Raw genomic sequence first — 27,237 nt, forward strand, 5'->3', positions numbered from 1 at the left:
TGAAAAGCCTTTCCTTTTTTCTAAAAGCATCTATTCTGCAAGCTGCAGCCAACAGTTTTGAATACGCTACCACTTACCATAGGGCTCCTCATGAGAGAAATTGCCACTGAGGTGAGCTCAGTTGTTTACAGCAGAGTACTAATAACATTGAGGTTGTGGATGGTTGCTGATCCCTGTATGGGTCATTCACTTGAGAGTTGGACTCATCCTTCCATTTCAGAATATTCTATGATTCTGTAAAATCTAATGCAATGTAATAAAAAAAGCATTTCATGCTGTGAAGAAAAGAGGGATTTCAACCTGTTAAAGGGCTGAGAACCCTCTGAACAAATTAAGACCTATGGAAGACAAGTAGCATTTTTTAGGTTTAGCACAGTGACTGCATTTAGCTCTGGATGGGCAAACATTTTAAAATTTATCAGCTAAATATTGGAGGATATTTCCAACAGTGTTTGTAAGCTCTCTAGTACAAGGATTCTGTCTTTTGTTATGTGCCAGGATGATGGCTAACAAAGGTTCTGATTCAGCACTGGGCTTGGCAGATGATGATAATAATAGATTATAAAAAAAAAAAAAAGGTATGTTTCAGGAGTTTGATGAGCACATTTGAGTATAAATAGAATTCTTTCTAGTCTGTTGCTCAAGACTTATATGCAGCAAATGTCTGAATAGGCAGGAATGTGAAAAGTGAAGATAGGGGCTTCAGAATAGCAGCACAAAAGTTCTTTCAGTTGATCCTTTTCTTCCCCTAATATTTTCTGGCATGAATTTATCACCAGTTCTCACTGGCAGCTGGAACAGTTTTTGTATAACCAAATAGTGATTTTTTGGAAGATCCTAGCATGCACTAACCCTGTAAAAAAATCACAGTCAACTTTTTCACTCTTTTCTCTTTCATTTTTGTAGTTTGCAGCAATTCTATTTTCCAATGTATGCCAGTTCCCTAGTAAAACAAAGCAAGTCTTTGCTTATATATAACTCTTCTCTTTTTTTTGAGGAAAAAAGGGTATAGCCCAAAACTTTTGCCATATCTTTTCGTTTGAGCTTCTAATCAAACTTAATTTAATACTACCCCTGTTCCATCTTTGCATTCAGAGACATGCAGAAATTTCTTCTGTACATACTTATCCCAAACTAGGTAACATCCTCTTATCCAGTAGGAATGTATTTGTACAACGTGCACCCAAAGAGAGACTTAGAGAAACTGATTTCTGCTATAGATGTCCATTCATCATTCAATCTTTCTAAGCTTTGTCTCATTTCCATATTTGAGAATTCTGGTCATTCTTATTTCAGTTATTTTCTAATAAGTTTGGTTGGCTTTTGTATTGCCTTTTCTTAGATCATGTAAACATTTTAGAATTCCAGAAATTAACATCTATACCCAAAGACAAAAACACTTAATAACTTTACCCCACCTCATTTTACATGTGGAACATTTAAGACATAAATACTTGCTTTGTAAATGAAGCGATATTTGTGTAGTGTATTGAAGTGTTAAGACTGATAGATTTGAGCTACATAAGCCCTAAAAATGGATTCTACTCATCTCTAGCAGTTCTTATGGACTGTTCTCTCTTACACCTTCTAAGACACTAACAGTTGCTTGATTCTCATTATTATGATAAAAAATTATTCCTAAAAATGTAATTAATAAATTTTCATGAATCTAACCATTTGCAAAGCTGTATAAAATTTTGAACTCAAATTAAAATAATGCATAAATAGTGTATATTTAGCAAGAAATATAGAGTAGATTTTCTACAATGAACTAAATTAAGAAGAGATGTGATTTTATACCACCTTAGCAAAAAACTTGTTTGAACACTAGCAAATTATAATTTAAATTTATCTACTAGTAACAGTTTTTAACCAAAATAACATGAATTCCCATTCAGTGTGTTGCACAAACTTTTTTAAAATCCTTATTATAAAGTGTTAATCTATAACTTCTGGGTGTAAATATGTCTTTTATATGAATGGTTGAGGAAAGGGACCCTTAGTGTTCAATTTATTCTCAAATCTTTCAAACATTCCACTCTGGCATGTTCATCCACTCCATTATTTTATGAGGAGTTTTTTATGGTGATATACAGAAGTAGTGGCATAAATTACTATTTGCTCATGGCACCTGATTCTATTCCTCAAAACTGTGAAATACTTCTTGTCTGTAAAACTAATGACTACAAGATAGCAAAATCAACCATGACATAGACTGAACTCAGAAAATCAACAGCCAATTCAAACTGAAGAAACCTATAGCTTGAGGATCCTGAATTCAATGTGAAGAATGTGGCTACAATTTTTCTGCTCAAAAAAGACCATTTGTGGGATTGCAATGAGTAAAAACCTTTCAGAAATTAATTCTGAGTTGTCTTAATTTTCTGCCCCACCTAGAGCATTCTACCTTTTTACTGACCTATAATGCTTTTTCTAATATTTAATCCAGCCCTGTCTAGATCACAACTTTTATTAATCAGTAGGCTAAAATAGCTAGTCACGAGGTCACTTTATCACAAGTTTTTTTTCTTTAATTTCAAAACAATTTGACTAGCTAGAAGTACTAACTTACAATCTAAATATTGTTTCCCAAACATTGTGTTTATTGCCTCATGGGAGAAAGCCCAAACAGTTATTTGATTAAATATGTAATTGCATTCTGCCAAAGAGGGATATTTCAGGATTGTCTTATCATTTTATCATTTCAAAATCTATAAGCCTAATAAAGACACTAGAATAATTTCTTGGATTTCTTTCTGTGAAGGAAACTAGAGGATCTGTTATGTATCCAATAAATGGAAAATAACCTTCTTTGGATAAGGCTCAAATGAAATCGGGCAGCTAATAATATTCTTAAAACAGCCAAAATCATAATCAGAAAACCTTTGAAGCAACTTCTTCAAGGTGCTTACTGTTCAGAAAATTTTCCTCTTTCCTGGCCCTAGCAATGGAGTTACATCTGAGAATCAGAGAACACTCTATACACTGATGTTGTAAACAAGCAGAACTGCAATTTAAATCAGGCCTTTCCTTCCAGTCAAAGAGCTAGCTTAAAAACACAGTATTTGCTTCCCTCTGTGCAAAGCACTTTGTTATATAAGTATAGCAGTTTAGTGAAAGGTAAGCATATCTTTTTAGTCCTAGAAATATTAGGACTGCAATGAAATACTGCATACTGTTTGATGCATGCAATTTTGCCTCATAGAATATGGCACATATAAGTGAGAGTAAGCCCCTGACTTTGCCCAAAATGTAATGAGAAATTTGTCCAGGATCTTATTTTTAGCTGCACCACTGGAAGCAAATTCATCTTCAGTGAGGGCTAGTCAAGAAAAATTGTGTTCAGGAGGACAAAGGTTTCTATCTAGCCAGTCAGCAGCATAGACCTGAAAACCCCAATGTCAATTATGTGTATTTGTCTCCAAGGTAAATTACAGTAAATATTAGGCAAACTGAAACAGCACTGAACTCTTAGCAAAAGGAATATGGCCAAACACCAATCACCAGTAAAAGACAGAAGAACCTCTGTCTGCGATTACCTCCTTTAGTGCTCCACAAACACCCAACTGTCTAAATTAATAGAACAGCCACTGAGATAAATAATTTTTCTTAGTCTTCTTCTACAGAGAAATACGAGTGGGGTAGCTTTACTTCTGTTTCTTCATGATGGCTGCTGTTGGGGCTCAGCTCAGAAAGGAAGCCTTCCTGGATTCCATGAACTGTAATTAGTTGTTTAAATTACAGCCTCACCCAACTACAATCACAGAGCTATTTTGCTATGTCTTGTACAAACATTCAGTAAAAGAAAAGCAATATCTGCTTAGAGTGAAAATAAAAAAGAGAGAGTGACACAGCTTTCAGTAGCTTTCAGTGGAGGCAACTTATGCATACCACACAGGTATTCCAGTGATATATTTTCATTAATTTTTAACAGGTCTCCTATCTATCTGTTACTTTCAGAACATTTAAAACAGGGGGGATACTGTGAGGCAACTTGAAGGCAAGGATAATGATTTTCTGAAGTCATCCCACATTATAATACATACCCTCAGGAAAGTATAAAGGTAGTGAGTTTTACTTCATTCTCTGATGGAAGAAAGAGACACATTTCTATTATTCATAATAAGAATTAGCACAGAGAACTTAACACATCTGTGCGCTTGCCAAATTGAATTATAGATTTTGACCTTGAAGAGGAAAAAAATCAGAACTATTAGGGTATCTCAAGTTTAGACAAAAATGACTCTACTAGAAAGCAGGAAAGATTTCCAATGGATTTGAGAAACTTTCAGATGGATGTTTACAATAAATATGCTTTTTTATTTACAATCTTCAACTTGAAAAGGCTTGCTTTAAGATAAGCAAACAAAATAGATCTATAGATAAAAATAAAGGAGTTTACCTCCATCATGTCTTACTTCTCAAGCCCAGAATCCTGTCATTATTACTTGACTATTTTAAGCATCCAGGCAAGTTGAGCATTTCAAAAAACCTTAGAGCAACTGGCAAGGACATACAGTCTGAAGAGCTCTTGCCATGTAGAGATGAAATAAGTGAGGCCTGTTAGGAATATGAAACTAAGCTCATATTCTGAACAAATGTCAGAGAATAAAGTCTATTCTTCTGATGAAAATTATGAATTTTTCAACTTTTCAGTAAGTTTCATCCAAATAAAATTGTCATTGTCTAGCAAAAAATTCATCATTAATTAGAAGTTCCTTTTCATGAGAAATAGCATGTTAGTCTATGTAAACCTATTTTAGTTTTTTGTCTGGAACCTTAGCCGACTTTAAAACTTGGTAATTGGAAACATATATTGATCTAGTAATTATTAAATATTTCTTAATTTAATACTTCTTAAATTTTCCAAATAAAAAGCCAATGGACTTTCAGAATAATTCTTCTGCATATTACATATATTGTATGGATATTACATATATTTGAAGCTACCTGAATTAGCTTCTAAAATGTGTGGAAATTTAATATTCTGCCTTCTTTTCTTAATAGTCTGTTTATTTTTTGAATCTGTTTCAAGCAAAAGCTTTTTGTAAATTTAGTTTAATTGTATTTCAGATGGTAACAACCTTTCAAGTGGCTCTTCTTCAGGTAAATCCATCTTCTAAAATTCTATCTACAAAAGTCCTTTTATTGCTTTGTTCTGGCTATATTATTTCAAGATCTCATTACATTTTATATAATTCTAGAAGAGTGCAAGTCATAATATGGCTCTTGCTCTCACTGTCTGAATATTTATTTCTGCAAAAATATAGATATAACAGGTAAACTATTAAATTTAGTATAATTATATGACATACAAAATCCAAACTTAATGATACTTCTCATTTTATTATTACTGAAAGTAGCAGTATGCAGAGCATAAAAAAACTTCTTCAATCAATATATGAGACAAAACACATTGCAGAAATGGATAGTGGTATATGAATTCAGTGTTAAAACACAGAAAACATCTTCAGTCTTCCTGTTTCAGAGAAAAGCAATATTTTTTATCCTATGAAGCCTGGCAGCCATGGTGATGAAGGGCTGAGAACTTCTTGAGAGCTTGATTCAATAGATAGAATAAATTCTTTTTCCCAGCTGCCAAAAACCCACCATAGTCATACCAAGACAGCTAAATATTGTGCTAGGTAACAAATTAGATATAATATTTTCTGTGATGCTTGCTGTTTTATTTCATTGCAGTTATTTACTTCTTTTTTTTCTTTCATATTTCTAATCATATTTAAGAAACAAAAATGCAAAGAAGTAACATCTCTTTCTGAGAGGACAAAAAATTATTTCATATAGCTTTTTTACAAAAGCACTTCAACTCCTATAAGTGTAATGAATAAGATATAGTAAAATGACATTTCTATCAACAAGTAGAAGAAAAACATGTAAATGTACCAATTCATATTAACATTCAAGGATATCAGGATTATGTCTTTTGAGAGAGACCCTGTTTACATTGTTCTCACTGAATTCACTCATCAACCACACACAGCAGAGCCCCACAAGCAGTCAGAGACTTCAAGACTTCATTCCCTTCCTTTCATAGCCTGACAGAGTCCGAGTCCTATGTGCAGATATCAAAGTTAAATCTTTCTCACTTACAAGAGAACATAAAGAAGATTGCTGGTTTCTTATACTGGTACAAGACACATGCAACCTTAAATTTTACAGAAAACTAAAAAAAGTGCCAAAATTAAAGGAGACCATACCAGAGGATAAAAAAAAGAAGGGTATTCAGCATCTGAGAATTATGAATTCTAGCTTCTAATGTTAATAATTGCATATGCCTTGCTTTTTTCCTCCTGAAAATAAATTGTTTAATGAACAAAGCAAGAAAGTTATCCACTTAAGTATGCTTCAATACTTTTTTGGGAAAAAGAACTGAAAAAACAATAATTGTCTCTTTCTGTAATTGTTTGTCCCAAGGTCTGCTGTGGCCAGACAGAAAATAAGGCTTCATCACCTGCCACAGAGTTTGCATAGAGTAGATTCAAGTATTTGCTGCTATTTTAGACTGTCAGTGTTTAGAGATTCTGCTTCTCAAAAGCAATTGTTTCCTTTAATCTGTTGCATGAGTTGCTAGATGGCATTTCCAAGCCTTTGAGCAGCAATTCAATAACTGTCACATATTTCTGATAATCTAAATCCTGGAATTCTGAGAAAATATTTCAGCAAAGGTCTGACTTGTGCTACTATTGTGAAAGTAATTTCACTTATTCTTTGGGGAAGGTTTCAGAACAAAGGTATTATGGAATTAGCCCATGCTCTGAAGGACAGTCTGTCATAATTGACTATCTTACCTACCCTTGTCAAGGAAATCCATTTATAATAGGTTGGTCATTGTGGATATGTATGTTCTATTCTTTAATCTTATATCTTGAAAAAGTAACATATGTTTCATATTATAGCCAGACCAGTCATTCACCATTGTAAAACTATCCAAGACCTGATTTTCTTCAAAACGCTACAACAGACAACAGATTGTACAGAAACATGAGCAGCTCACTTTGGTTCAGCTCTCAGCCTAGGAGAAGTGGTACATCACACCAGGAAACAGTTCTGACAGTTTCTACACCTCACATAGACAACCTTCTGCAAACTCTTTTTATATTTGAGCTCCTTTGATTTGATTTTGGAAAGTTTAAATCTAGAGAAGGTTGAGACAAATAGACTAAATCTAGGTGCCAGCTAGGGAGCCTGAGACTAGCTTGTATTTTTCCTTTTGCTTTCACATTCTGGGGTTTGGATAACTGCTTTGCATCAGCATGAAAATAACAATACTACCAGTGGTGCTACAAAAGCTGGCTGAGCAATTCTTTGAGGAGCTGTCACAACTTTTCAGCTGTCATCTCTTAGGATTCCCCTTCTGCAGTGCTTGGGATAGTATTGCAGGAATCCCACTGACATGAACTAAACAAACTTTGGGAGATAACACAGCATGTACCACTAACCAGAGACCACTAAAGAAATTGTAGAGAAGGTAAAACTCTCTCAGTTGCAGGCATTTCTCTGTCTTAGCCACTGTGTCTTTTATGTAAATATACATTTTCACCACTAGAAATCTGGGGACTACCTTCACTATATCAAGACAATGATCAGGCCAAATATAATTTCCCTTCCGTTTTATGAAATGTTTGCACAGAACAGACACAAGAATCACTAGCCATGCAAGTGTATTGGGTTACGAAATAAATAATTTCAGATATTTTTGCTGGAATACCCCGTTTTGTATTGATGGAGCAGAAAATTTGCAACCATGATTGTAGCTGTTGATACAGTCTTTTGGGAACTAATTTTCATTCTTCCTTTTTTTTTTCCCTGACACAAAATTCCATATGGTTGTATTCAGTGTCTAAGAATAGCAACTTTCTATTAATGTTAGCACTTCTTTTTGCAATACATATGGAAAAAACAAGGATATTAATTTTTCTTATCAAGATAGGATTTTTTCTCAAAACTATTAATCTAAACATTTTCTTTCCATTAATTCTAAGTCTTCTCCTTTGATCTCCCAAAATATGAGACAGAATTAAAAAAGGCTTCCCGAACACAAGAAAAGTAAATTTGAGTTTGACTTTGGACACAATTCTATCTGCAAACAGTTTAGAAGAGTCGTATATCATCTACAGTGATATTTTTGGACTGACTTCTACTATTTAGAAACTTTAACAGCTGAGATGGCACAGAGAATAAGTGCAACCAACAGATTAACTCATTTGCAAATTACTTATTCAGTAAAGTGAGGTTTGAAAGGAGGAGGTGGAGTAAGTCTGGGATTGTGACTCAGACTCAACTGCTTTCCTCAATTGCTCTTAGAAAGACACAATCATACAAATCTCTGACTCAGCATTAATAAGAATTTGGCAATCTAGTCTTTAATAAACATAAGGATTTTAACGTAACATTATCTCTGAATTCATAGTAAATAGCCAATTGCATCTGAAAACTGTTTGAGAATTGTAAGCCAAGATCCATCTGCTCTGACATCATACTTACACAAAATAGGGGTTGTCCATTACCAAACAAAAGATTTCACCCCATATGCAGGATGCCAGGAAAGCTTCCACTGGCACTTTTGGTCTATACTGGGACAGCAGGCCTGAGGCCTGAATGAATTTTGCTTCATGACAAATTGTGTTATTACACTTCCTTGCTCAGCTCAGATCAGTAAACTATATAAATTCTGAATGGGCCCACTGAAAACTTTAGCTACAGGAGAGAGATGAATGTTCAACACACCATGTAGCTCATTACTTGTTCACTGAAGAATAGCAGTACTCCTTCTCTTACGAATATTCAAATTAAAAAGCAGGAAATAGGGTTTGAGACTATTTATTACGGTGTATAGAAGAAAAGCAAAAAGCTGCTCATCTAAGTTTTCTATTTCATGCCCAAAAGTCTTAACAAGAAGCAAAATTCTCATTGAGTATTCTTTCCAGCTGAACTGCAGTTAGACAGCTAAATCAGTAATGCAGTATAACGTGGTCATATTAACGTGGTGAGGCAGAAAAGACCATCTGCAGAACCATGAATATGACTAAAATAGAGTGCCAACAAAAAGCCTTGAATAGTGTCTAATGCCAGAAATCCTTATGAATGGTGCTTTTAAGAATTTCAGTGTAATTGATAAAAAAGAGAATTATAGTATTTTTTCACTTTGGATGCAATAAGCTTTCAAAATTGATTTATAAGCTGTTTTACAGCTCAATTCTACAAGCATTTAAAAATAATAATTTTTTTTACGTTCTTCGCAAATTTCAACTGTGAGCAGTTGTAGTTTTCAAGCTTACTTAGAAGAAATCTACACACTCCCATGGTGCACTCTGCTGAATATCACTGTGTAGACTGAAAATTGGCACTTTTAACTGCTGTTCTAAAGATGCATGACTCTGGTTTATGTAACAGAGATTTCTGTCTATTTTTTTCTGTCGTGTGTATATGCTTGGAGTGATAAATTAATTGCTATTTATTTGGAATTCAACAAAGTTTTTGAAAAATTGTCAAGGACAAAAAAGGAATATCATTACATGGATTTATATTTTAAAGTAGGGAAAAAAAGGTGGAAATAAATCACCAGATTTCTGAACACTTGAATGTTATTCATTTAGAATTCAAAATACAATTCCATATTCAATACTAAATACATAGGACATCAATTTAAAAATATTAAATGATTAAGCTGGGTCATCTATTGTTCTCCAATTACTGTCTGCCATAGGCATAAAAGAAAGACAATTTCAAAACATGTCAGTATCAAATGAGAGATTGCTGTGTTAAATTAATAAATGTTAGGTAGCCACAAATGCTGGCAATTTAAACTGACTGAAAAAAAATTACCTTATCCCAAATAGAACTTCTTATCCCAGAAATAGAGAATAAGAACATAGTTTGAAATATTCTCCAAGAAATCATTTCACTAATGATTCACTGTTGAAAACACTTATGTGGCAAAGCAATGAGATACAAAAAGTTATTTAATAAGTCAAGCTGTTTATACAATGACATCTGATCATTTCAATTTTTTAAAATATTTTATTTTGTTAAACTTTCTTTAGAATTACTTTTTCTAAACTGTTTAATATGTTTTCTGTACATCTGAAGTCCCCGTGCCTCCATCTGTGAGTTGCATTACACAAAACCTTACAATATTTGTTATTTAGGTTTGGCTTTTTAGAAGGGTATTCTGTAAATTTTGCAATTCTTCCTCTGTAGTTTCTTTCTTTGTACCATATTATACTCTTCCTCTCAGCTACTGATATTCCTTACCATTACACAAAGTGTTAGTTTTCCACATACTCAGGATAGTCTCCCCTGCCATTCAAGGCACCAAGCCCAACTTAGCCCATCTCATGCAAATGTAAACAATAATTGCATTGTAAAGGTGCAACTGAGGCTTGAGAGTGGTCTTGCTCTTTTTTCTTTGCTTTACTCCTTTATTTTTCATTTTAAACTTGTAAAAATTGTTTCATCTAATCATCAGATGTAAGTATTGGAGAAGATTGGAGCAAAACTGATATTCAGCTTATTTGTCTCTCTTAAGAAATTAGCCCTGGTATCTTCCTGTTTATCCTGTAGCCAATAAATGCATATATCAGCAGTACATTTATAAGCACATGGAGTTCCACTAGTATTAGAATCCACAAATATCTATTTCAGGATAACAACTACCAAGCAAAGTGTTAGACATATTTTGGCAGTCTTTTATAGATACATAGATTTTTAATTTAGAAAGGATCATCTGAACCTCATAGCTTTTAAAATAGGCTGTAGAATTAATGCTGCTATTCCCATTCTAAGCTCAAGAACTTAGGTCTGACTGGATTATGAAATCTTTTAACACCCCAACTATAATAAACTTGGAGTTACATTATATTTGTATATTTACACATTCCATTACTAAGCATTTTAATTTATTAGGAATAGGTACCATCATTTATTGTAAGTGAAAAAAAGCTGATTTTAATGACCAGACACTAAGGTGTAATCTTTTCTTCTGTTTCTGTGCATTTACATGTAGGCAGACTTTTTGGGTTCCGGCTACCTGGATTGAGACTTCTGACATACAGAAAGCAGTCCTTACCCCAGGAGGATCCTGATGCAGTCATAATCGATTCGTCTAAGCACAGCGATGACTCAGTGGCAATGAAGCACTTTAAATCACCTACGAAGGAAAGCTGTAGTCCTTCAGAAGTGGATGATACAAAAGCACTGATTCAACACAGTAAATGTTCACCTTTGGTTAATATATCTGGACCTCTTGACCACTCATCACCTAAGCAGCAGTGGGACAGACTTTACCCTGACATGATACAGACAAGCAATCCACTAACCCATTCCAGATCAAAGGAAAGTATTTGTAGTATACGGAGAGCCTCTTCAGTACATGACATAGAAGGCTTTAATGTCCATCCCAAGAACATTTTTAGGGACCGTCATGCAAGTGAAGGTATGGTAGAAAGTCAATCACTATTTTCTGATGTACTAAAAAAGGAATTATTTCAATATTTCATAGTAATAATAATCACTTTGTAAACAAAGCTAAATTTAATGACTCAATGGTGCATTGAAAATATTAAGGGCCCCAAATGTGCCGGGCTTGTGTAAACTAAATATTGTTTTTAATTTCCAAGGAGACTAATGGAATCATGGTGTTGATCTTCTCTATAGGGATATAGCAAATATTGGGGCCAGCATTCCTAAAGCTAATATTGGGGTTTAGGGGGGAAAAAAAAAATCAGATGATCAAATTATAATTGCATCTACCATTCTCTCCTATACTTACATATATTAGATTGTCTTTGATTGTATGAAATCCTACTTCAGAAACTGATAAGTTTATTTCTCTTAAATCTGTAATGTGCAGATTTTACATTCCCTGATCCAACACTGAGACATGCTTTTTCTCTCATGCTGAAGAAACTATCCTCAGCAATTCCACTGACATGTATTGTGTAATGAATAGTGAAATACTTGGTGAAATGGTGAAATGCTTAGTGTAAACTTCATTTAAGTGTGATTTTCTTTTTGCACTAGCATATTCATTTTTCATTGTAGTAGTTCCCAAATGGTAATTCTTCATCCAGTTATGTATCTATGGAAATGTGTAAAAATCAGTTTGAATATTAAGTGTCTTTGATTAGAGTGGTAGAAAGCTGATGCATAAATTACCACATAATTTAATACTTGCTGAATGGAGGAGCAAAAATTTCTATCTCCACTTTATGGAAAAAGTTTTTTCAAATGTTAAATACTAAGGAAAATAATTACTACTATGAGGAGTCAATAATCCAATTGAATTCCTAAGGCTTCTCCTGCAATGTGATCATTTACAGTGTAAATAGACAAAACACTCTCACTCTGTTTTCACTTTTTATAAACTACAAAATAGTAGAGAACCAGGCCCTAATTTATGCCATACATAGTCATTCTAGTAACTCAGCAGAAGAGAGGATGGCTCTCAGAAAGGCATTAGAGTTAGTAACCATCCTTGATGCCATCTGCTTACAATCACATTAGAATTGGACACCTTATGCTGAAAAGATGTTTAAATTTATCCAGCAAGTCCTAATTGCCTAGCTCGATGGTCAGCCATAAAACCCTATTATTGCTATAAAATTATCCATGCAAGTTAGGCAACCAAGATTCAGCTTAAATCATCTGCTCCAGGCTTGCAGTTTCTGAACAGGAAGAATGAAAAACCCTATTTTACAACAAGTAAAAGTAAACTACAGTCCCAAAGGGCTAAACTCTTACCAAAGGAAAAATATGGTTAACATATTTTCCCATTATGTTTTTATTTTGAGTTTTGTCAAATCATTCAAAAACTACTACTCTATCTGAAAATGCAAGTCAGGATTCAATTTTTTCTACCCTTTCCAGTTCAAAAAATATTAATTGAATCAGTAAAGCAGAATTCTGAAAGAAGAGAATAACATTACTTAGCTTAATACTAACTACAGTAATTTACCTGCAGTCAAATTTTAAGATAATGCAATTGAGAATAAAAATTATTTCATGTGTTAAATTATGTAGCCTTGTTGCCTATCACTTTAAAATTATCTTCATTGTGCCCATTATATGCCAAAAGATATTACACTAAAAATGACAGCTTAGCATTTTAAATTCATTTGAGTGTACTGGATCAAATTCCATTATAAATTTGCCTATATGACAGCAAAGGCAACAGGGCAGGAACTGTTTCCTACACTCACCATCCAAAATGCAGCCAAGCCAGCTTCATCTGAAACGCCAGCCATGCAGATTCTGCAGGCGGGTACAAGTGCAGAAATGTTATTGTCTTCACAAAGTGGACTCAGCAAGATTGCTGTAGCCTTCTGAAACAGCAGCAGGCTTTTGAGCCCAACTCAGCCTAATCTCCAGTACTGCTACAGATGCATGTCCCAGGAAGGCATTGGGCTAGGAAGAGCTAAACACCTTTCCACAGCCCGGGTCCAGCGGGCCCAGCTGGATGCGCCGTGCTCGCCCAGGAAGCTGAGGAGAAGCCAGCAGGCAGCAGGTGTGGCAAGGCCCAGCACCATCTGCGATGCCCCCGGCAGGTCACAGCCTCTGTCCAGAGCAGGGCTGACCACCCTCCACAGGCACAGGGCTGCTGTGGCACAGCCAGATCAGAAATGCCTCAGCCTCAGAGGTGGTCTGTCAGCCCAGGCAAAGAAGGTGAATGTCTGTGTGAGCCCAAAGCACATCTGAGAGCTGGGAACCTTGGCACAGCAGGTGTTCGCACCAGGAGGAAAGCCCCATTCCCTGCCAGACCTGCCTCACACCCCTCAGAGCCACAGGGCACGACACAAGGGGACGGTGCCCTGTGGATCACATTATCACATGATCTAGTGTGGCAGCTACCTCTGCACCTGTGTGGCTTCTTTAAAATAGTGATAACAGCAGCGCTAATAATATTCTACCTGAAAAGGTTTGATTTCACAAGTGGATTCAGGGCCAGGTGAGGCTATGACAGAAAGCTTTGCCAATGTTTCCTTGTAGAAAGGCACCTAAGAGCTGAAGAAAGGTTTAAGGTGTATCTTTCTCCAGCACTTACTCAGAAGGGCATTGCTTAGGTTGCTGCCATGTTAAAAGTGCTTCCTCACGTGAGTCAAGGCAGGTGTGGGGGGCCTGGGGGTCTGTGCCAGGCCTCCTGGGCAGCCCCACGTGCCATGCAGCCACCCTGCACTTCTGCCTCAGCTTTTCTCCATTATGTGGGACTAATTACTTCTTCTTGGCACTTTTGCAAAGAAGAAATATTTTTTTCCTGCAACCCACTGCCAGACTTGTGGAGAAAGAATTTTATCATGTTTCTATTAAGGCAAGTTAGATAAAGCCAGTCCTACTGCCTGATGATCTACTCCAGACACTTTTACACATTATCTCAATTGTCAGAGTGACTTCACCTTCACTTAAAGTCTTCATAATACAGTCAAGAAGGTGCAACAATATTTCAATTCAAACCATGCACACTTTGAAGCCGTATTTTCTACTTTTTCTGATGTAGATTTTAGTTGTCTTTTTTTTGTCTTCTCCACTTTTATTATGCTGTAAACCAGACAATGGTCGCAATGTCAAAGGTAAAGTATACATCTAGACTGTACTTTCCAGTATTTCAATCAGCCACACTTTATGGCATGTTACTTTGCCTGCTGTATGAAATGTTCAAATGCAATATTCTCATGTTGACCCCTCTAGGGCTAGGTCTATTACATAAATTATATTTGTTAAACATGTAGTTATTAATGCAACTCTTGTCTCAAAGCACTAACTACAAATTGCTGGAAAAAGTGAAGGCATAGTTAAACAGCCTTTTGATTTAATTATCTGCTGATTTAAAAAAAGGAAGGGAGGGAGATAGAACGTATCATAGTTACTTAACTCAGTGCTTTTGTCCTTAAGCAGTCAAAACTTCTGTTGAAGGTACCAGGAGTTTTACCTGTAAAAGGATGTGTGATTGTATGAGGACATTAGCAAATGATCCATTGTTACAAGGTACTTCGTTTTCAGTTAACTCTCTCAAAAATAAATAACTGATAATCAGGACCCTTGTGGAAGTATCTTCACTTATTCCTCTTTTGTCTCTTTAAAACTAGTTTCACGTTCCTGGATGGCAGGGGGTATGGTTTCAAGCTTCCTGTAACATCAAAATGTGCATGCATGAACTTCATTGCCAATTTCATGTTTAAATAATATTTAGTGCAATTACAAAACTTTTTATTTTCACCAGCATTGAGCTACATGTTTTAGAAGCAATTTGAACTTAATCTGTAAATTACTTCCCCCATTTCTGAAGACCACTTACTAAAGTGTTCGGTTTAATTGCCATATTTGTATGTGGGAAAACTGGTTTGTGACTTCATGCATGACGCAAAAAGTGTGTGTACCTGGTAAAATCTCTCCAAACTGCATGCAGTGCATGATACAGGTTTTGTAAAACAATTTGTGGACTACAAAATCATTGCATTTGCTTCATATGTATGTTGGCAAAATCTTGGGGCAAAAACATATAGTTTCTGTGCTGTACAATAATTTTTATAAATGTATTTGCTGCTGGTGAAAGATTATGAATTGGCAGCTCAGGAGAGTGAAATAATTTCTCAATGCATTGTGTAAGCAAGGACAATGAAATCCTACCATCAAAATGGGGAGTCCAAACTTAACCTGATTCTCCTTTTTAGGCTAGGCAGAAGCAAGTCATTCTCCCTGCTTATTCAGTTCTCTACCTCTCTGTTGAAACTGTCAATCAGGGTGCCAATTAGTATCAATTGTGATTGTGATTTGTTATGGCCCCCTTTTCCTGCTTCCTGCTATAACAGTATAGCAATAATCCACTAAGCTGTCAAGTATCAGCTCAATTTCTGCCGGCCTGGGCTGTACTTAAGCTAATACTGTCTTTCAATCAATTACCATTGTCAATGAGGTGCATTATACCTTTCACCATTTTCTGAAGCAAAAGAAGGTGGGGGAAAAGAAGCAAGATTCTATTCTCATGTGCAATGAGCTTAAGCCTAATATCATGCTCTAGGGCATGAGTATTAGGTAGCAAAAGAGAGAGTAATCCCCTTTGGAATGGAAGCAATAAAAGATGTAAATCCCAGAACCCAAATTTAAGTATCTATGAAGTTACTAATAAAACAGAATCTTGCCTACTCTCTAATCACAGATTTGCGTAGGCTTAGTTTCCTCTTTGAATTCCTAAGATATGAAGGATCTTGTTGATCTGATAAATGATTTCAACTTGATATCCTGCTTACATCTAAACTGATTCAATATTCAGAAACTATTGCTCAAACTAACAGGGAAGCAGGGCTGGAAAACTGCAGTCTGACCACATGTCCAATACCACACACCAGTCAGATTAGTCACTTCACTGATTTGTGAGGAGACTGTGAACCCTGATATATTTTGAGCACTAATTTTTAGTAGACTCATATAGATGATGTGAAAGATAGATTCAGGTTGCACCTGGGCAAAAAGGTATTGAAATATAGTATCACAATCCCTTGGTGGTGCCCTCAGTAGCAGGCTTTTTTACCATTCCTTGCAGGTGAAAGGTAGTGCTTTCTTCCCTATTCCAATGAAGGTGTTCCACAAAAAAAAAAATATACTCGGAGAAAAAGAAAAAAAGAAAGACTGTTTAGCAGTTTAATGATTAGAGAACTCAGGCACAAATTCTTTTTTGTACCCAGACTTTTAGTCTAGAGCATCATGCCCTCCCTTTTCATCTTAAATTCCTTTCTGCACAGTGGCAAAATTTGAAATGGAGTAATAGAGATTTTCTATCTGTGGCCCAGATTAACATGCAATTATCATGAGTTTAGGAGATAGAAAACATGTATAGATCCTTATAAGCTTCAAAAGAAAATGAAATGTCTGCTTCTTCAACAAGCATTTGAAGCCAGGTGTGATAGAAAATCAGCCCTTACTTTAAAAATTTTGCCAAAAGAAAACCAGCATAAAGCATTTCCCCACAGCCATTCCCAAGCAGCTGCTTGAATTTCATTCATTCTCACATTGCAAATAAAATCAACTGTTCCACTGTTGACTTTGCAATTTACCCCACAGGCCTAATTCTATCCCATTGACTGTTCCTGAATCGACATATACATTCTTTTTTTCCTCTCAGGAAGACAAAATAAAGCCTCAAAAAGAAGAAAAAGAGAAAAGCATCACATTGTTGCCCTTAATAGAATTAAGGCAACCTTAAATAAGGTTCTCATGTGGATCTAAGAAATACCCTTCAATCTCACACTTTATGTACATTACTAATGACTGCAAGACCTGGATTTCTTTCTTAAATCCCTAAGTGGATTTAGTTCTCACTGTCTAAACATCTTTATAGTTCTTTTTCCAATATTGTTCTCAAAAGGAACTTTTCCTTGCAATGAATACTTTTGGCTTCCCAATGAACCTTATGATGACAGTACAAAACAAGTATTCTGATAATTCATATTGCTTTCTTGTTCAAACAACTCTGTATAATAAGGAAAAGAATAATTATAAAGAATATGTACCTCATGAAGTATGTAAATTATATATATTTTTAATGATACACTAAAATATTGTAAGAAGGTTATATATACTCTGTTGATAATCTACCTGTAGTTATATGGGTTATACTGGTATATATAGTATCCCCATAGTTTCCAATATTTTGTCAGCAACAACAATTGAAGAAACATATTTTGGAAGTCTACTCAATTTTCCAGTTTCCTTGAACTATCATGTGAGCATGAGCAAGGTAGGGATGTGATAATAGAGCCTTTGCTAATTCCAGGCACTAATTTGCTAATTCATGTGTCCTATTTCCACTCTTATAAACAAATGAGCATATAGTCTTTATATTCAGCCAGAACTGTAATAAGAGCACACCAGCATTCCCAGTAACATGAAAGCAAGTAAGGATAGATGCATCATGCAATTTGGAATCCATCGACTTCATAAAGAATATTGAGGGTTATATGTAAAAGAAATGTCATATTTATAGCCAATATTAGATTTCAATCTTATTAGCAAAAGAGTTATTTTTAAAATGGAGATCATTTTTATTATTAACAAGTAGTATACAGAAAAATAGTTTTTAATCACCCTTTTAACATATCCCACCTACATATTAATGATAATTTATTTCCCAGATACTAAATGTGTGTTCTGATTTTTCAGGGCCTTTTAATCATATCAAGTCAAGTCTGTTGGGATCCACATCGGATTCAAATCTCAACAAATACAGTACAATCAACAAAATTCCTCAACTCACACTGAACTTTTCAGATATCAAAAGTGAAAAAAAATCTTCATCTCCTCCTTCTTCAGAGAAAGCAATTATTGCACCTAAGGTGAAAGACCGAACGCACAATGTAACAGAGAAGGTTACACAGGTAAGGTAATATACATCACTTTAGTTCATTTTCAATTTTTTTTTCAGTGTATTCAATAGATTCTTACTCTTTTAATGAGTGCTTTGGCTATCTCCAGGATAATTTGAAGGCTTTAAAGCATTATGTAATTCACCTTCAATTCAGTTGCTTATGAGGTAATCTACAACATTAGATGATACTGCTAACAAACAAAACTTTCCTGCTCCCTATTTTTTAATGGAAAAGAAACATAGTATGCACCGTGTCCAGTAAATAAGACCATAAATTTCAGTGATTCCTGTTATTCATAAATGTTAGTTTCATTGTTCATAATTTTTTCTCAGCATTATGAATTGCTGATTAGTGTAAGGCACAACATGAAAACAAATGGTAGGTGATTGTGCCACTGTATCATAATTACATCTCATCATTTCTGTTCAGGTTCTTTGGCTTTTCATAATGCTCTTTCTTGTGGGTATCTTTTTCCACATCTGTGCATCTATAAAGCTGTCAGAATGAAAAGCAGATACATTTGGACTGGATGTACCATATATCTTGTGAACAAGGCATATAATTGAAACAAAACTGAAAATAATTTAAAAATAGCATGTTTCTTCACTCTAAGACAGATGCAGTACCCTCTGAAGTCAGAGGAACTTTTCAGCTAATTTCAGTATTATTACATTTGTGTTACAATCTTATATGGACAGTGACTGGGACAGGCTAGGAATGTGGAACATACTGAAAAAAATACCAAGAGATGACAGTATCTCAAGTAACTTTTATAGGCTTAATAAGCAGAGGGTTGGACCTTAAATGCCCAGACAGACTGAAAGAGGTAAGAAGTGTTTTGTAGTAGAATGCAGATAGATATTCCATAAGGAAGATCTTGCCAAGAGTAGATTTGGGCTTAGAATCATAGAATGATAGAATTTAAGACTAGCAAGTCCAACCATTAACCCAGCATGGACAAGTCCACAACTAAATCATATCCCCAGGTGCTGACCAGACTGCAGCTTCTCTACATTGGTGCTTTGCCAGACAGGGTCCATGTTCCTACTCCCTTTGACAGATATAAAAAGAAATAGAGATAAAAGTTGTATCATTTCTATTTTGAGATCAGTTAGTGCCTAAAAAGTAATTGGATTTTTATCTTTCTTATATTTTGTCTTTAATAGCTAGCTTGAATCTGCAACCATTGTCCTTTCTTCTGTGGTCAGTTTTGAAAGATATAATCTCTTCTGGATCCATTTTGATATGTTTTAAATTATTCATAGTAGTTATATATAGAAATCTTTTCATAGATAATATGGCAAAAAGTCAAGTTACATAAAAAAGACTAATTTTTTTAAGTTATATAAGCATGAAGCAAGGTAGGTTTTGGGTGGATTTTTTTCTTTGTTTTTGTGGTTCTCTTTTTTTTTAATTCTGACTGGCTAATTAGTGCCAAGGTGCTGAGCTTCTATGTACTAGTGATGCTGTTGGGGGTGAAAGAGGGGGCAGAACTTTTTTTTTTAATCTATGTTTATTCTCCAAATAATTTAGATTTTATTAAAAGTCCAGTGGCAGTGGCATGGATCAGCTACTCTTTCCATGAAAATTGATACCTACTAAATTCAAAATTAAATTTGAAATGCTCTATAAAGTCTTTACACTTCACAAAAGCCTTCCAATTTAATTTGACATTGGTTTATGTCCTTTTCTAGAATGATCTCAACCACTGTACAGAGCAGAATTTGCATAGCAAACTTTGATGCCATATCATTCATTTTAATTGGAAATAGTTCCCTGCTGCTGCTGCTTTTTCTGTTATTTCATTCAGTTATCAATATTTTTAGTTGCTGCTGCATCCTAAATGCTAGAATTAGGTACAGGTAGAAACTCCTAGGAGGTATAAATATATGTAGGTCCATAGTGTCACAATGGTCAAGGATCTTTAGCTAACTTAGCTAAAGATTCGTTAATTAGATTAGAAATAGACATTTAGAAGATTTAAGTGGCTAGTTTTAGTCCTGTTTATGTTTCTATTCCCAGTGATTTCAATATATTTTGTAAGCTCTTTGAAGCTTCTGCTTCATGTCTAACTATAAATTTATTTGTAAATCTTTTCTTAGGCCATAGATCCATTAGGTACCTATCTGCAAAACAGTGCAAAAGTGGGCTTGGAAGATTTGAGCACAGTGCTGAGAATATAATATGGTGGAAATGTTAAATGAGGTAGTTAAAATATGCTCATGCTGGCACAGTCTCTGATAAGGAAATCTGTCAAACAACATCAAAAACACACAGAGGGCAATATGACCTATTCAATCTATGGGGCAATATCAGTAAAAGAGCAAATGAGTATAAAACAGCCATGGTAAGTTTAAAGGTCACCCTTAATTAGAGTTGTGACATTCTGAAACAGTCTTCTAACTAAAGAAGTTAGGGCAGGAATTCTAAGTGTTGCTAGAAAGAGCCTGAGAATGTAGTGAAGGAGAACATAACATGCTGTATTTTCTGGAATTGCAGGACTTGATGATATGAATGGCTTCTCTCAGCTACATATTGTACAATTCAAATATATATCCATCTATCTCTCCCTTCGTAGTCCTTATTTTCTATCTTTCTCCCTTTCCTGTTTTGCTGAGAAATTTGATCCTGGTGTTAAAATCTGACAATTCCACTACTGTGGCTCCTCATGGTGCAACTCAAAATATATCAGTGACCTTCCCTGTTGGATCATGCAGCCTGGAGTCTCTCTCATGTATCTGTACTATATCAAGTATCAGCATCACAGGATGCAACGAGTTCTTTCCAAAGACAACAGCTGTATAAATTCTTTAATATCCACAAGCTGGAGATGTAAAATTCGAGTCTTGAAGAGAGAGAAAAAGGAAAGGATGGCACATAGCCACCTTCAGAGGGCAGAGGAGGAATAATTAATAAAGTAAATAAAAGAATCGTTGGCCACTGTGTTTAGAGGAAGTGATGCACTTTGAAAAAACATTTAAAGAGGAGTAAGATACTTTAGTAGAAAGATTTTAGTGGAATAAATTAGAAATAGAAAGTAGAATAAAGTTTAGAAATTCATTTTAGAAGAAAGAGGAGATGCTGTAGGACAATGCTTTATATTTTGAAACAAAAATCTAGGTTATACATTCTACTGCAAGAAACCTTCCAGGAGGGTTCAGGACATTATGTAGAGATGAAAATTGCCTTAAGATATAGCTTGCAGTGAAGTGCTGCACACGTGATGGTCCTGAACAAGTAGATTCCCTGATTGCTTTGCCTGGATTTTCACCTGGGGTGTCACTGATCATAACTCCTTGTGTAATGCAAAGAAGCGTAACATCTTCTGGATGCTTGCTTCTGTATAACATTGACTTTTACTCAGAGAATTAGTCCAGGTATAGTTGCCAGATAGCCCTAATTGATAAATTGGCATTGTTATATTCCAGTGCAGGTATTTGTGACTAAATTATATTTACATTTCCATTCAACTTAAGAAACTTTTTTAAAATGCTTTTTCCTTATAATTTCCAGAGGTGTTATTGTCACTCTTCTGGAATAATCTCAACTTACTTTTTTCCATTATTTCTTTTTTACAGTCTGAAATTTCTGTAAAATTTCTGCACTCTTTTGTACTGACAGGTTCAGTTGGGGTCCTGACATTGATGGTTAGAAAGAGACAAGTCTTCCTAGAGGCACAAAAGTAGACTTTTATTAAAGAAAGCAGTAGGGCAAAAGTCTGACATCTGTCCCTTAACATTTTTTCTGAATTCATAGAGGGGACTCTGGCCTTAAAATTGCAATGTGCAAAGACACAACAGGAACTGATTTTATATTTTGTTTAAATACTGATTTATTTCAAAGCTTCTTAGACATCCAGTTTCCATTGATATGCAGCTGCAAAATTGTGATCTCCATTATAAACATACTCATGAAGACTAGAATAGTCAGTATTTGTACTTTATTTTTAAAGAAAATAGAGAATTCCTGAATGTCCATAACTTTATACTGTCTACTGATAACTGTCCCAGTTAATAAAATGTAAATTACTTGCCTCTTTATTGTGTTGTTTAAGAAAAACTGTTTTGTTTCTTTTGATCACTAGTGCTCAGAGAGTGTTCAGATTTATCTCCTTGAAATTCATCAGTCTGAAGGAATACAGAATGTGGTTGAAAGACCAAATATATATCTTTTGTTCATTATTTGTTTCAATAAATGATTTACAGGAAAGTAAAACTCTGTAATCTTTTAACTTCTTGTAATAATAATTTTCAGAAGAGTTTCATTATCCACCCACCTCTAGAAAACATATATATATACCCAAACTGGTCATATGGCTGATGAAATGATAAATATATACCTTGACAGGCTACACAGAATATTGTGATCTGATTTGCAGACATGCTGAACACCCACAAATCTTCTGAAAATAGAGCTGCTGGTGAGGGGGGTGGGGGGGAGGCTGGGTACCATGTATGAAGTGATAGACCTTGTAGTTTCACTGCATGTTTTTATAATCTGGCCAGACTCTATTTCGTTCCCCAAAAGATTAAGAAATAAGTAGCAATATCCTCCCAAGACCAATAAAGCTGTTGATATAAAAATAACTATTACATGATCATGACTTCAAACTGACCTTCAGGTTTTCAGGCTAAAAGAAGACTACCAGCATCTAGGACAGAGAGGGGCAATATAAGACCTAAAAATAAACCAAATTATTGATCTATATGTTTTCAGCAGTCTGATTCAGCTGACACACTGTGCTGTTTACATCCCGCAATAACTCACATACACACAACATTTCAAGGCTGTTCATTTTGAATTCTGCATAACGCAGACAATTCTGAATAAAGGGGAAACAATTTTGATGCCTTTGATGCAAGAGATACATATAATAGTGAAATTAGGGGGTAAGCAGGGCCAACATTTCCTAGTTAATGTATGGAAAGTTTAAATTTACTCTGAAATGAGAAGCTTCTTTTTCCTGTTATTTGTGAATTGACACATCTTATACAGGAGTCATTCCTTTTCTTTACAATAGTAGTTGCCTTCATGCAATAAAATTTATCTTTTATTGTCATTACATAATTAGGCTTTGTAATTGCTATTGATGTAATTATAGAAATGGTATAAATGTGTGCAATTTCATTGTAATTTAGAACATGTGACACTCTGTGAAACCAAGAAAAGCAAAGAAACCATAGTTAAAACCAGTAAAAATACCTCCGTTTCACTGTGGCCATTTAAACCTGTGTCAAGGTGTCACCATAACTGGAAAGTAGTATCTTTTTCACCAGAGCAAACAGCCATTCCAAGTGTGTGGAAGCAGAAAATAAAGCCCACTTTTTTGTTCTGTTTCAGAAGATAGCATAGTATCTTCATTATATTATTTGCTGTCCCACCAAGTAATAAAAATAAGATTCAGAAAAATCGTGAAAGATAAAATATTCCTTCCTTACAGTAGAGCCTCTTCTTTTTGTGACAGCTGAATTGGTTCAGGCATCTGAACTACTGCAGTGTTTTGAGAAGATTTCACAACATATGGTAGAAATAGAGCAGTCGGAAAGCCCAGCTGCTTTGCAGCATGTAACCTGGATGCATCCTTAATTAGTCCATGTCCTTCCCCCAAGATCTGCTCTTCTGGAAAGGGATTACCTGATTTTGCTGAGTTGGGAAAAAGTATCCACTATCTTCTATGAATTACAGTTTTGAGTAATCAATGCTTTGTGTGATCTTTTTGTTTTTACTGCCTTGATGCTAACATGGAATAAAGCATATGACCTTTGTTAATATTAGCTCATTTGCCAAAGCAGCGTTCCTTTTCTAATGCTTTCAGATGGCATTGTAATTTGTTCTGATAATAAGGAGTTGGGTGTAAGAACTAATACTCTACAAAGCAAGCAAAGCTTATTGAAACCAAAGTGCCAGCAGCATTTAGGCAAGCCTCATTTCTCTGGTCTAGAGCTATAATCACCCAAACTCCCACTTCATGGTGGATTGGCCTTTGAAGTTTCTAAACTTGGTAGGTTACTCTGCTGAAACCAACAGTTTTGACGCTCACCAGAACAGTCTCACCATGAATTGCAAGTCAAGCCCCACTAAGATCCAAAAAGCTGTGATCACGATCCTCTGATGCATCTGGCGTGCACAGTCTGGAATAATAGCTTTCACACATGCAGTTAGAGTTGCCTTAAAACAGCTGTGAAAGAAGTCACAGTCCCTCTTTCACGTAACCTTAGAACTGTACAAAAATGTAGTGTGGAAGAGACCTCTAGAGGCCATCTAACCCAACCTCCTATGCAAAACAGCACAACAGCTAAGTTAGATCAGCGTCCAGTGGTTACCATGCTAACTCAGGACAGTTTCTATCTTTAGGAGATCATAAGTATATAATTTCCCAGAGATAAACAGCAATAGCAGCTGACATGGGGAAAGAGGAAGGGAAGAGGGCAGAATGCCATGGATCTCATGGATCACAAAAAGCTGCTATTTTTTAAGAACACCACTGATGTAGCTAACATTCAGGACAGCCTCTTAGAAAGACGCAGTCCTGGATTGTAGTTCCAGAGTAATTTGACTGTTACTCATCTTACATAAATGACCATCTGTTTAAAAACCACAAAAATAACCCTGGGCACCACGAACTCAGACTCAGGACTCCCTCCCCTCTCTAAGTGCCCTTACCCTCAAATGGTCTGGATTCTGAGCTCTGCTCTAGTGCCATGCACCTCACATGTACATACTGTAGGACCAATGTGGATCTAGTTACAAAATGCCATAACCTGGACAGGCAATGTTTAGCATTTGCCTGAAATTATATAGTCACAGCTATTAAGAGTAATTTTCCTCAGGCAAAAAAAAAAAAGGCAAGTGTGGTCAGCTAACAATTTAAATTCTTTTCTCTTTTAATGTAATACTAGTTAATATACAAACTGAAAATTTTGTGGGTGATCTAATGATTAGTTTTTTCAAGGAAATTTGTACTCTCCCACACATCACTAATGAAAGAAATTGATGAATAAACTAAATTTTAAAGAGCAGAAAGTTCTTGCAATTTGCAGGTAGTATGATGATGATTATAAAGCACTTATGTTCTGACACTAATTATAAATTAGGTCCTTAAGCACATTAATAAGAAATAGCAATGAGGTTATTATTCTTTTGTCTTGGGCTGGGGGGAGGAAAAAAAGCTTGTGGATTAGTTGTTTTTGATGTAGCGGCAGCAGAGGAAAATATTTTCTAGTTAGTGTCTGATAAGGTCTAGCATTTTCTTTAAAGTAGTAGAAATAGTAAGAAAAAGCAAAGACCATTAACCCCAGTCAGCATAGTGTGTTGTTTGATGAATTCTGAATGCCCTCAAAATTAATAAGCTGAATGAAAAGGTCATTTTTCTCATCTATTACCTGTCAGGTGTTAGAACTTGGATAATGCTTTCAGCTTGTAACTGGTAACAGGATTAAAAAAAAAAAAAAAAAAAAAAAGGGGGGGGGGGAAAGGAGGAACACTCCTTAAATTATACCAAGGTATCAATAAAACCACAGTAAAGGAAAAAATCAGGAATCAGATGTATGAATCCAAAATCAAAGGTTAACTGAATTCCAAATATTTTGTTTATGAAAGAGATATAGTTGATAGTTATTGTTAATAAATGTGGAAAAATGTATTTTCAAAGCATTTAGTGAGCTTTATGGGTGGTATTGGTGTTACTGAACATAAAATTAATAAGTGTAGCACAACAAAAATGTCTAGGAAGTATTTATTAAAAGTGGCTAGTTCAGGCCATCTGTTACGAACCAGCTTAAACACAGAAGAGTGAGGGAAACTAAGTGTCTGTGAATAACATGGATCAAATCCAGAGAGATTTGAAATATACCCAAAAAACATCATTAAAACCAGACAAGGTTAGATGTTGGCACCAAAATAAATTGGTATATTTTATTTAATAGTAAAAGAGGCAAAGGGAGAGAGAGACAAAGACAGAAAGACAGAAAGACAGAAAGACAGAAAGACAGAAAGACAGAAAGAAAGACAGAAAGACAGAAATGCATGGGGGGTGGGGGGATGGGGAGAGAGTGACAGGGGTTAGGTGGAAACATATCGTCCTTCCTGAGGTCCCAGCCATGTCTCGTTGTCCCTGTCCATTTGGTCTTCTTGGTGGTGAGAGTCCCCCCTCCTCATGCCCCCACTCCCCGCCACTGCACCAAAAAGTATAGAATGCAGTGGATTGATGTATGGTTGGGCCCGGTGGCAACGCCCAGGTGCCTCTCCTAAGGGGGCCAGTTTGGCACTGTCCCATGCAACATTGTGGATATATTGCATCATGTTGCAGTGCTCTGGTGCAGGGTCTGGGGACCCCTTTGGGGGAGGCCTTTGATGGGCCATGACACCCTTCTGCTGTCCTTCATGAGGATGCACCTTCTCCCAGGGTGAAGCGGCCCCACAGCTGAGCTCTGCACAGCGGAGGACGGGTGTTCACTGCCTCTGACCAGAGGCTTTTTCACCACACACCCAAAGCCTCTCCCCCCACACCCTTTGGTGCCAGGGTCTGTTCAAGCCTGGCAGCTGATAGCCCTGAGGCTGTGGTCTCCACTCTGAAGGTGCTAATCCAGCTTGTGCTTGTGCTTGAAGGTGCTTGATCCAGCTGTGAATGTGTTCTTCCAGCCCAGGCCTGAGTCGCTGTCTTCATCAAGGAGTAGTTCCAGGCCTCAGTCAGAAGGCCTATTCAGGGCATGGTGGTCTTTGCAGCTTTTCTAGTATAGTTTTGTTATCATAGGCAAAAGTCCTTCATAAAGATGTTTAAGCCATAAATTACAACATTCAATCTCCAACACCATCTAAAGTATAAAAATATACTATAAAACAAAAATTTATCTGAAGTAAA

General features: G+C 35.7%; 1 protein-coding gene and 1 long non-coding RNA gene across 4 annotated transcripts in view; one reads left to right on the forward strand and one right to left on the reverse strand.

Moving 5' to 3' along the window:
* Positions 1-13,297, reverse strand: part of LOC128810090 (uncharacterized) — a 291,765-nt gene extending 278,468 nt beyond the window's left edge. For both annotated transcript variants that reach the window (XR_008437929.1, XR_008437930.1), the window contains exons 1-2: positions 13,221-13,297; positions 11,090-11,170 (exon numbers count right to left, since the gene is read on the reverse strand). This is a non-coding gene — a long non-coding RNA (uncharacterized LOC128810090). The remainder of the gene's footprint in view (positions 1-11,089; positions 11,171-13,220) is intronic.
* KCNH7 (potassium voltage-gated channel subfamily H member 7) overlaps positions 1-27,237 on the forward strand; it is a 212,881-nt gene that overhangs the window by 130,824 nt on the left and 54,820 nt on the right. The window contains exons 4-5 of one of the 2 annotated variants that reach the window (XM_053982647.1): positions 11,031-11,455; positions 18,172-18,386. In XM_053982647.1, coding sequence (XP_053838622.1) covers positions 11,031-11,455; positions 18,172-18,386 — 640 coding nt within the window. Of the gene's footprint in view, positions 1-11,030; positions 11,456-13,610; positions 13,684-18,171; positions 18,387-27,237 lie in introns of those variants that run through there. The other variant, XM_053982645.1, reaches the window with a different exon arrangement.

This window comes from Vidua macroura, chromosome 7 (assembly GCF_024509145.1).
Source record: "Vidua macroura isolate BioBank_ID:100142 chromosome 7, ASM2450914v1, whole genome shotgun sequence".
NCBI classification, from domain to species: domain Eukaryota; kingdom Metazoa; phylum Chordata; class Aves; order Passeriformes; family Viduidae; genus Vidua; species Vidua macroura.